Here is a 12424-nt window from a genome sequence, read left to right on the forward strand (position 1 = left end):
CTTTCAGCCAGGTCAGTCAGAAGATAAACGGTGATAACTAACGGTTGTATGATGAAGATGAGGATGATATTGCAGTGCATCCTGGGTGTTTGTCTCAGATAGCTCAGTTGACTTCATAAGGTACCAACCAGAGTCATATACACATATCGATCTCTATACATGGCTCTGGTACCAACACCACAGTAGAGAATAACAACAGCGAGGAAAAGATCCAATGGGACACATTCAGGCGTCTTAGTCGTTCTGCTGGTAACAATGTTTTAATGATTTACCCCTAAAAAACAACAGGAAATAGGAACACAGGATGTGACGTCAGAGTAAAATGTTTAGCTGCAGGCTCTGATTGGCCTAGATCAAACTCTTTGGCATCATACGACCAACGAATTAAGTAATTTGTTGAATTTATATAAAAGTCTTAATAGAAAAACAAACTCAAGTTAAACTAAATTAGCCAAAATCTCTCCTATTTTTATCTTACAATAAAACGGTGTTTGTTGAAAGTTTCTACATTAACCCTAAAAATGATCTACAACTATATTTAGATACCGACGTTATCCTACTGTACTAACCTACCTTTTCATTCTGTACAACACATTCAACTTGTTAAAACACATCCACACACGTACGCATAGCGTAGAAACAGAAAGATTCAGGTACCATGTGGTTGAAAAGGGGAGTGTTTCTGTGAGGCATTGTTCACAAACGTCCAATCAAACTTCCAGTTCATTTGTCCAAATCAAATTCATCCTCACATGAAGTCGTTAAGTTCCGCATCCAGGGCAGCGGCCATCTCATCAGCCTCTGAGCTGCTTCCTTCCTCTTCCTCATTAGAATCCTTGGTGGACTCGTCCGCCGACTCCCTCTCTTCCTCCACTTCCTCCTCCTTGGCCTCAGTGAGCTTGCGCTTCTGTCCCCTGGAGAGCGAGGGAGAGAATGGTTGATTGATGAGTAAAACCTTTTGTCTTGACACTTACTGATATTGATACAAATCGAATTGTCTCCTAATATGCATGATGTTACATAATGTGTATAGATCATACTGAAGGCATGTCATTTATCCATTACCAGAAAGAGCAATGCAGCGAAACACAAAAGGCAACAATGTTGAGGAAACAACCAGACATGAAAACTGAACCGTTTTGCAGCCATGTGGGGCTCTTTGGTAACTATTGCAACAATATTCAGACAGAACAGGGTGTTACTGATGTACCAAATCTCATATGCCCCTATCCAACATGAAAAGGACTCACCACTATATTGAAGATTCATAATTTGCCTTGTTCCACACAAGACTGCTCTAACAGTAACACCCCTGAGAACAGTAACACCCCTGAGAACAGTAACACCCCTGAGAACAGTAACACCCCTGAGAACAGTAACACCCCTGAGACTCTTCTCTTCTCCACAGAGCTGCAGCTAGTTTTATTCTACTGGAGCTGTCTAGTTACTGCTACTGTAGTTCTATTCTCCCCCAGCCGACACCATTCACAAAAGGCTGAGAACGAGAGAAAGCACAACTGCTAGGAGATGTGAAGCCTCGGTCCTGCTACAAAAAAAAAAGAACTGTGCTGTGGTGGAGAGACAGAGAACAGAGAGAAGAAAAGAAGAAGAGAACAAAGAAGAGGCAGTAATAGAGAGAAAGTCACACAGACAGAGCACACGGCATGTGGTCCTCTGTAGCTCAGTTGGTAGAGCATGGCGCTTGCAACGCCAGGGTTGTGGGTTCGATTCCCAAGGGGGGCCAGTATAAAAATGAATGCACTCACTAACTGTAAGTCGCTCTGGATAAGAGCGTCTGCTAAATGACTAAAATGTAAATGTAAAAAAACAGAGAGGGAGAGAATAACATGTGTATTCAAGAGACCGAGGGACTTCCTCCAGGGGTTGAAGGGTTAAACATGCCCACCTCTCCCCTCCTCCAGTGACACCTCCTCAGCAGAGGGGTTGTTAGCGTGATGCTAATGAGGCAGGTAGGAGGGCGTGTACAGTAGGATTACACCACACACACCTCCACAGAGATGAGAAGGGGACTCTCTCAGAGTGGTCTTCTGTCAGTTTGTCCCCCTAACCCCTCTCACCAACCCCTCCCCCACAGAGCAGCAACACTCTTGATTAGTGTGTTCATTAAAACTAGAACCGCCAAAGGCCGACGCCCACTGCCGTTTGATTTTGTGGTGGTGCTTATGTTTACGGCAAATCACTTGACCACACGCCTTGTGGGTTGATATTACTCTATTTTCCTTTCAATTCATCAAAAAAAAGCTGTTACTGGACTTTACTTACTCATGTTTGGGTAGGTTACTTTCTAAATGTAATCTGATTACTTTCAGTCCCTGTTGGATTACTCTCCCCTTAAGATGCATTAGAAAACGACAAAAAGGATCCATCAAACGCATTTGGTGTGTCTGACTTGTGATCAGACGCGCTGAGGTGGAACAAATTAAAATTAGTATTCATCCTGCTACCAGCCACTTTTACCCCTGTTTACATGTACATTCCTTCCCCAATCCCTCCAGTACCGCTGCACATTGGAATAACAGTACTGGCACTGACCTACCTGTATATAACAGAATTCTCCTGTTTCTTTTATTCTCTCTCGCACTTCACATGTTTTATTTCCTATCTATATTACTTCCTTTATTGCACATTATTGGGAAAGAGCTCGCAAGTTATGCATTTCACTGTACTGTTTTACACCTGCTGTATCCTGTGCATGTGACAAAACTGGAAACGAGAAACTTTGTCAAAAGAAACGGCTACTGGACTGTATCACTTACTACTACTCTATAACTAATCGAATCTACAATTTAAAAAAAATCGAATGTATTACATTGTGGTGTTTTCAATGCGAGAGAAACAAAAATACGTTTTAGGCCTGTAGTGTAGGCAAATACAAAAAGTATCCGTAACCTACATACATCAACAACTGACTCTTCGGTCCCGCTTATGAAGGCTTCATAAAGCATTCATATACGCTTCATAAGCACTACATAAATGGGCCACAAATCAACGTTATTCATGCTCTATATAGGTTTAATAGCGGCGGCAGGTAGCTTAGTGGTTAAGAGCGTTGTGCCAGTAACCGAAAGGTGGCTGGTTCTAATCCCCGAGCCGACTAGGTGAAAAAAATCTGTCGATGTGCCCTTGAGCAAGGCACTTAACCCTAATTGCTCCTGTAAGTCGCTCTGGATAAGAGCGTCTGCTAAATGACTAAAATGTTAAATGTAAATGTAATAAATGTGAACAAATAAATTGTTGTTATGTCACATTATGAATCTTTATAGAGCATGATATACGGTTATAGATGATTTGTAAAGCGGGAACGATTCTTCTTTCTATATAATTTCAAGGATATATTTCCACAAAGGTTTCTTTATGCAATTCATCTTTTATTTTTGTGTTCTGCATTATTTATCAAGCGTTGGTGCTTATGTTTATGGCAAATAATTTGACCGTGTGCTTGCGGCTTGATATCCTTTTTTACTTTGTGAAAAGAAGCTGTTACTGGATTCTATTACTTACTATTAATAATCCAATCTATAAATACAACTTATAAAATACATTACATTCTGGTGTTTCTATTACAAGAAAAACTAAAATACATGTTGCAGTAGTTTTTATGATGGTATTTATTTAGGTTTATAACACAGTAGATTAATCTGATGCGTAGGCTCCTGAGAAGCCCAGCGGTTCTACTGTTAAAGGTCAGAGGTCATCTAACATTAGCTTAGGAAAAGCTCACAAAATGGCAGCCCTGTTCTAGTACAGTAGCCTACTGTGTGAAACGTTACCGTGTCTCTAAACTGAACCTCCATCACTATATGTGTCGTCATATAGTCTTGTCTAGCTTCCTACTGAATGACTTACTGGCATCAGGCTGTTTGGTTTGTAACCATAGAACACATATTAGGAGGTAATAGCAAGGTCATGTAGTGACTCAGAGCAGAGTTTAATGATATCTAGTATTCTAGTTGTGTTATCACAGCAGTTACATGAGGTTTTATTATTGTAGTCTTATCAAAACAGGGCCATCTCAGCAGTCATCTGAGGAGTAGAGTTCTTTAAACTGATCTCATCAGTGAAGGCTGGCTGCTGACAGCGAAGAATGTGTGTGTGTGTTTATTTGTGTGTGTGTGAGTTTAACTGTGTGTGTGTGTAACAGCTCTACATAAATAGGCAGACTCGGGGGGGAGTCTGTGTGTGTGTGTGTGTGTGTGTGTGTGTGTGTGGCAGCAGCAGGGGGGAGTTCCTTCACTGCTTTCCTCTCTACATGATTACCACCCATCTCAGACACAAGCACCCTGGCTATTAATACAACACACACCATGCCAAGACACGCACCACCTCACCCTTTCAAAACAAACTCCCCATTAATTAAACAACAGGTTTTTATCAGGAATGTACTTTGTTTCATTAGACAATATTGCATTTCTACATTCTGTTCATCCTTTTCTCTCTCCTTTCTCCAATTCTTCCGCTCCTTTTCCTGCCTATCCCTTTCTCTCTCATCATTAGCGTCTCAAATTAGCGAGGATCTTGGGGCTCTGCCCTTAAAGTACTCCTTAACTAGCCCTCAGGAACACTGTGGTATTCAGCTCTAACAGCCTGCAACGCGTTGAGAAATTGTTGAGTGGCTATGGCTAAAGCTCCAGTAATCTATTCATCTGAAGGTCCACAGAAAGGTGAGGAGCTAAAGTCTAACTCTGGTTCCTCTGAGTATTCAGTCCAGGCAGAGAGACTTCAATTCAGTTGAACACAGAGAGAATGACGCCAGTTCTAAACCCAATGTCTCTTTCCTCTGTATTACATACAGTATATCAACTTAGGGAGATGACTGAACAGGAAGATTCTATTAAAAAGACCCTAGGGTTTCTATTCAGATAGAGAGAGAGATGGAGGGAATGGAGGAGAGACAGCAAGAGAGAAAGAGAGGGAGGGAGAAGAAAGAGAGAGAGAGAAGGAAAGAGAGAGGAAGAGAACCAGAGAGAGAGGGGGGCGGGGGAGAAAGAGAATGGAGCGAAGAGATGGAGGATAGATCTCTCTTTACTGGGCTCTCTGTGTCGGTCTGTCTGGTCTAGTCCCACAGCAGGGTTAACTAACTCTCTAAAATGGAGACTTTCCCATTATTCCTCTCAGACCCTGCTAGAACACTGAGATAATGGAACCTTCTGAAACAGCTCCTTCATTTGCATTTTCTCATTAGAACCTCTGAGATTTACATTTATATTTTAGTCATTTAGCAGACGCTCTTATCCAGAGCGACTTACAGTTAGTGAGTGCATACATTATTTTATTTTTCATACTGTCCCCCTGTGGGAAGCGGACCCACAACCCTGGCGTTGCAAACGCCATGCTCTACCAACTGAGCTACATCCCTGCCGGCCATTCCCTCCCCTACCCTGGACGACGCTGGGCCAATTGTGCGCTGCCCCATGGGTCTCCCGGTCGCGGCCGGCTACGACAGAGCCTGGATTCGAACCAGGATCTCTAGTGGCACAGCTAGCACTGCGATGCAGTGCCTTAGACCACTGCCCCACTCGGGAGACACTATCACAGATCAGCCAATAACAGAGAACAACTGGTCTGATGTGTTTCTGAACCACTCAGCTAGCGGAGGAAGAGACTCAGAGAGAAACGACTACATACAGGTTGTTCTAAACAACATCTGACCTAATACTATAGAACTCCTAGAAATCACTATGTAATGTAGTAGTAGCAGGGCCCAATCGACATACAAATGGATTCCTTACATTTTCTCGAAGCACTTACTCTCAGAGCACCAAGTCTATCGAATTCACCGTTTTTATCTAGCAGTCCCGCAGCAGAACTGTGGTGAACGCTGAAAGGAGTGCGCTTGGCTAAAAGGATAAACTATTGATTGGCTCTCAGCCCAGAGAGAGAGAAAGAAGTTAGACATATGAAGCGTTCTGTAATGGCCTTAGTGAGACCACAAGACCAGACTGTCAAATGAACACTTTAACAGAAATAGCTTGCTATTATCATGGTCATTTACAGAACTATCAACAACTCATTCTGCATGACATGTATCTTTAAATTACCACTGTTAGGTTGAGAAAGCAATCTTTCTAAGTCATCAAAACATCAGTCGTCTTTAAAATGAGATTGGTGCATTCATCTAAACGTAATCGACTGAACCCGTGTCTGTCCCACATGTCAATATCATTATGGTCTGGTTGATCTAATTAAACACACCGTCAGAGACTGCTTCACGCATGGATGATTCCGAACAGAAGACAATCAACTTTCTCTAATTACCTGGTGTTACGGACACAAGGCGCATCCCAAATCACTTCCTAATGCTATCATCTGTGGGCTGTGATGAGGCGGTGTGTCCCCTGAGGCAGTTTGTGTTTGTGTGTGTGTGTGTGTGTGTGTGTGTGTGTGTGCTGTGATTATGTTCAGGGCGTCAATAGGACATGCTCCCCAGCCCTCTGCCATAGTGATGTTGAACTAACAGCCGTGGGCCACACCAGGCCATTCCAGCTCCACACAATGGTATTAGTGTGATGGTAACTGATATAAATGGCACATACGGAGGAGAGAAAACAGGACTGGGAGAATAAAGAGGACCTGAAGTGCTCGGTCCTGTGTATTTTAGTCACACAGACGGTCCAGACAACATCAACACAGCCTACAGGTTGCAGATAAGATAAGATGAGCTGGGGAAGGTATTGCAGAAGCTGGCATGTTGCAGCAGTACACAATCCAGTGTTTCTGTGTTGGGTATTTTCCCCCACAGATAAAAATAAGGTGAGGGCAGCCAGTAGTTAGGAGCAGGCAGCAGTAGCAGCTCTGTGTGAGTCTCCTGGGCTCCCTGTGGCGCAGGGAGATGCTAAGGGGAAACACCAGCAGAGATGAACGGGGATAAGGGGAGATAAGAAAGGGGGAGAAGGGAGAAGAGGAGAGATGGGTAGTACAGTTCACCTGAGGAGAAGAGGTGGGTGCCAAATGCTAATGACTGCGCTAAATAACCTCCACCCCCCCTCATTTTTCTCTCTGTCTGTGTATCGGTCTCTTCAAAGTATATTCAGGTTACACAATACAGAGGAAGAGATGGTAATGATGGTACAGAAGCAGAGAGCGAGAAGTGTGTGTCTGTGAGGGAGTGAGTGAGAGCAACAGAGAGAGATGAGAGAAGAGAAAGAAAGAGAGAAAGAGTAAAAAGGAAGTGTGGGAGAAGACCTGACCCGACAGCAGAGATTTCAAGCAGCTCCGAGCTGTTCTTGGGAACACATCTGACAGCTCAGTTTGACACTGCTGAGAGAGAGAGCGAGAGAGAGAGCGAGAGCGAGAGCGAGAGCGAGAGCGAGAGCGAGAGCGAGAGCGAGAGCGAGAGAGAGAGAGAGAGAGAGAGAGAGAGAGAGAGAGAGAGAGAGAGAGAGAGAGAGAGAGAGAGAGAGAGAGAGAGAGAGAGAGAGAGAGAGAGAGAGAGAGAGAGAGAGAGAGAGAGAGAGAGAGAGATGCGAGCGAGAGCGAGAGCGAGGACGTGCGAGAGCGGCGAGGCGGCGGGCGGGCGAGAGCAGTGCTGGGCGAGAGCGAGAGCGCGAGCGAGAGCGAGAGCGAGGCGAGAGCGAGAGCGAGAGCGAGAGCGAGAGCGAGAGCGAGAGCGAGAGCGGGCGAGAGCGAGAGAGAGAGAGAGAGAGAGAGAGAGAGAGAGAGAGAGAGAGAGAGAGAGAGAGAGAGAGAAAGATCCAGGGAATGAGAGAGGAGAACAAAGAACTGTGTGTGGTGTGGCCTGTGGTGTGTGTGTGTGGTGTGGCCTGTGGTGTGTGTGTGTGGTGTGGCCTGTGGTGTGTGTGTGTGGTGTGTGTGTGTGTGTGGTGTGGCCTGTGGTGTGGTGTGTGTGTGGTGTGGCCTGTGGTGTGTGTGTGTGCGTGGTGTGGCCTGTGGTGTGTGTGCGTGGTGTGGCCTGTGGTGTGTGTGCGTGGTGTGGCCTGTGGTGTGTGTGCGTGGTGTGGCCTGTGGTGTGTGAGTGAGAGAAAGAGGGAAGGGAAAGAGAAAATGAAGGGGAAAAAAGAAAGAGACTTAATACAGAGAGGAAGGGGAGAAAGAGACAAATGGAATCTTTTCAAGGACACCAGAGCAAAGAGACTAAAGAGAAAATGGAGGCTCTTCATCTGCTAAGATGTATTGCCAGTGCAAATGGAGAATGCAGAGTGTACAGAACTTATCACATTGCACCACAGTTCCTCTAACTAGTCACCATATTAACAGCTGATTAAAAACACTAATACCATGCAGAAAGTAGTTCCATCAACACTGTCCCAAATGGCACCATAGTCCCTTTATAGTGCACTACTTTTGCCCAAGCCCATAGGGCCTGGCTCTTTCTGTAACCTAATTAAAGAGCCACACAGAGGAAGATGAAAGAACGTTATTTGGTGAGGAAAAGGAGGGGAGAGAAGGAGAAGGAGGGGACAAGTTGTGAGGGATGTGTTGGGAGCTTTGATTAACCATGCTGTAAACACAATCACTGTTTCAATACAGGTGCAGGGGAATGAAAATTACAGAAATGCAAAAACAGCATGACATAATAAAAACATTCATCCCAGACATTTTGTTTTATCGTTGACCAACACAGAACTTCTGTGGTTGCCAAAGCAAAGCCATCTCAGTCTCAGCTGAATGTGAGAGATGTGTGTGGAGTCACCAGTGTGTCCTCACCGGAGTGTCACCATCTCCTGCCCCCCAGTCTCTGCAGTCCCTTAGCCCTTCCCCGTCCCTGTCACTACCATATTAAAGGCGCCAGGCTTTTCCTCTCTGTTCCTTCTGAAGACACAGACACATCTCTGGCAGGACTGTCACTGAGTTCTGTGGCTAACAGATGTGGTGGTTTCTCCTCACTGGGTTGTGTCCAAAATGCAACTGGCCAAAGTAGTACACTAGGGAATAGAGTGCCATTGTGATGTACCCTGGGAGCTGAGCCCAGAGGATTACACTATACCTGATGCAGGTCTAACACGGTTCAGTACCAGGGTCAAGTCAGCTCCTTATCTTTAATGGCTCATTATTAATTCATTGAGTTTGACCGTGCCAAACCTTGTTAATGAATTGATCAGCTCAGCCTCTTGACATTCTCCTGAACATATTAAAGATGAGTTTTGGTTTGGGAATTTTAGTCTCCAAAAATATGCAAAAACACATTTCCCTCTCACTTTCATTACTACTATTGTATAACCCTTGCCTTACTGCATAGCCTATTTAAGGACATTTGTGTAGCTTTGCTCAGCTGTCAGATTAGCATCCATTGACTCACAGAACAGAATAGTCTAAAATCTGCAGTGTGATAAGTCCTAATCATTATAAAGGAAGACGAAGCATTCAAGACTAGATGCATTCCACAAACAATCAGCATTCTAACCAAGATCCTATAGGGGAACTGAATCAGACTGGAACCTCAATCTGTGCTCACACAACCACTTTATTTATTTTAATTTATTTACAGGCATGATAAAGACATCTAAGCATTAAGCAGTGTCTTTTACGAGCAACAACATCACTGACAACAGCTCAGGACACAAAGTCATCCGTTTCAAGTCGTTTGTTTTCAATAGCACAGATGTGTCACTTCACACTCGACTCTGCTGGCTTCCCTGAGGAAGGTCAGAAGGTTTCACTGGCCACAACATCAGGTCAGAAGGTTTCACTGGCCACAACATCAGGCCATAAGGTTTCACTGGCCACAACATCAGGCCAGAAGGTTTCACTGGCCACAACATCAGGCCAGAAGGTTTCACTGGCCACAACATCAGGTCAGAAGGTTTCATTAGGCTATGTAATGGAAACAGGCTTCCATGTAAAGCATGTGGATGAAGAAAATGCCCTAAAATAACAGAGATAAAAACAAGATGGAACAGTTGAAACATTTGATTGGTCCATCATCCATATTGCCATGTCTTCAAAGCTATTGCTCCCCCAAATATGCAGTTGGTCCCCCCTTTGCTGCTATAACAGCCTCCACTCCTCTGGGAAGCCTTTCCACTAGATGTTGGAACGTTGCTGCGTGGACGTGCTTCCATTCAGCCATAAGAGCATTAGTGAGGTCGGGCACTGATGTTGGGCGATTAGGCCTGGCTCGCAGTCGGCGTTCCAATTCATCACAAAGGTGTTCGATGGGGTTGAAGTCGGGGCTCTGTGCAGGCCAGTCAAGTTCTTCCACACCGATCTTCACAAACCATTTCTGTATGGACCTCGCTTTGTGCACGGGGGCATTGTCATGCTGAAACAGGGAAGGGCCTTCCCCTAACTATTGCCACAAAGTTGGAAGCACAGAATCGTCTAGAATGTCATTGTATGCTGTAGTGTTAAGATATCCCTTCACTGGAACTAAGGGGCCTAGCCTGAACCATGAAAAACAGCCCCAGACCATTATTCCACCTCCACCAAACTTTACAGTTGGCACTATGCAGTCAGGCAGGTAGCGTTCTCCTGGCATCCGCCAAACCCAGATTAATCCGTCAGACTGCCAGATGGTGAAGCGTGATTCATCACTCCAGAGAAGGTGTTTCCACAGCTCCAGAGTCCAATGGCGGCGAGCTTTACACCACTCCAGCCGACGCTTGGCATTGCGCATGGTGATCTTAGGTTTGTGTGCGGCTGCTAGGCCATGTCATGAAGCTCTGGACGAACAGTTCTTGTGCTGACAGTTCTTGTTGCTTCCAGAGGCAGTTTGGAACTCGGTAGTGAGTGCTGCTGCAACCGAGGACAGACGATTTTTACATGCTACGTGCTTCAGCACTCAGCGGTCCCGTTCTGTGAGCTTGTGTTGCCTACCACTTCGCGGCTGAGCTGTTGTTGCTCCTAGACATTTCCACTTCACGATAACAGCACTTACAGTTGACCGGGGCAGCTCTAGCAGGGCAGAAATTTGACGAACTGACTCGTTGGCAAGGTGACATCCTATGACGTTGCCACGTTGAGATTCACTGAGCTCTTCAGTAAGGCCTTTCTACTGCCAATGTTTGTCTATGGAGATTGCATGGCGGTGTGCTCGATTTTATACACCTGTCAGCAACGCGTGGTTGAAATAGCCTAATCCACTAATTTGAAGGGGTGTCCACATACTTTTGTATATATATATAGTGTATACACTGAACAAAAAATATAAACGCAACATGCAACAATTTTACTGAGTTACAGTTCATATAAGGAAATAAGTCAATTTTAATACATTCATTAGGCCCTAATCTATGGATTTCACATGACTAGACCCACCCACTGGGGAGTCTGGCCCAGCCAATCAGAATGAGTCTTCCGCACAAAAGGGCTTTATTACAGACAGAAATACTCCTCAGTTTCATCAGCTGTCTGGGTGTCTGGTCTCAGACGATCCCGCAGGTGAAGAAGTCGGATGTGGAGGTCCTGGGCTGGCGTGGTTACATGTGGTCTGCAGTTGTGAGGCCGGTTGGACGTACTGCCAAATCATCAAAAACAATGTTGGAGGTGGCTTATGGTAGAGAAATTAACATTTAATTATCTGGCAAGAGCTCTGGTGGACATTCCTGTAGTCAGTATGCAGGCTCCCTCAAAACTCGAGGCATTTGTGGCGGTATATTGTGTGACAAAACAGCACATTTTAGAGTGGACTTTTATTGTCCCCAGCACTAGGTGCACCTGTGTAATGATTATGCTGTTTAATCAGCTTATTGATATGCCACACCGGTCAGGTGGATGGATTATCTTGGCAAAGGATAATTGCTCACTAACAGGGATGTAAAGAAATTTGTGAACAAGATTTGATTCTTTGAGAGAAATAAGGATTTTGTGCTTATGGAACATTTCTGGGATCTTTAATTTCAGCTCATGAAACATGGGACCAACACGTTACATGTTGCGTTTTATATTTTTGTTCAGTATATATTATTATATAGGAGGATACAGTACAGAGCAGACAGCGGGCAGTTGTGATGTTTTTGAAAAGCAGCAGACTAGTACTACATAGACAGAGTCTAACCCTGTGACCTAGCATACTGCATGCTAGGTAGCATAGCTAAAACTGAGACCGAAAATGTTTGATTCCACAAGAAACAGAATAATAGTCTCACAACTCTTACTAACTCTAGGCAGAAGAGAGAAAAATCCCAGCAAGCCAGGATGATGGAGGAAAAGCAGCAGGATGTACAGCCATTGCAGAGTTGTGGGTTTTCAAGATGAACTTTTCTCCTGGTGTCCAAGTTGGCAGCTGCTTCACATCAACAGCTCTGAGAGAACAGGAACCAAGAGATATACTTGGATCCAATCTCAGACGCCGACTTGAAAGAGCTTCTTTCAACTTCAGTACTCAGCAGCTCTCGCAGGTGGTGAAATTGGCAAAAGAACACAATCCTCAACAGAATGCTGCTCAGATTACAAACATGGGAAAGAAAACGACTGTTGGCGATGGGAAAACTGTATATTCTCAGAC

At 44.7% G+C, this 12424-nt stretch overlaps 1 protein-coding gene across 1 annotated transcript in view; it reads right to left on the minus strand.

The window, feature by feature from the left end:
* Window positions 1–234: 234 nt before the first annotated feature.
* The window catches only part of LOC121571960 (RNA polymerase II subunit A C-terminal domain phosphatase), a 106353-nt gene continuing 94163 nt past the window's right edge, over window positions 235–12424 (minus strand). Inside the window, exon 13 of the mRNA XM_045221984.1 lies at window positions 235–914. Coding sequence (XP_045077919.1) covers window positions 749–914 — 166 coding nt within the window. The 3' untranslated portion in view covers window positions 235–748. The remainder of the gene's footprint in view (window positions 915–12424) is intronic.

The sequence above is a fragment of the Coregonus clupeaformis genome, chromosome 8 (assembly GCF_020615455.1).
Source record: "Coregonus clupeaformis isolate EN_2021a chromosome 8, ASM2061545v1, whole genome shotgun sequence".
NCBI classification, from domain to species: Eukaryota; Metazoa; Chordata; class Actinopteri; order Salmoniformes; family Salmonidae; genus Coregonus; species Coregonus clupeaformis.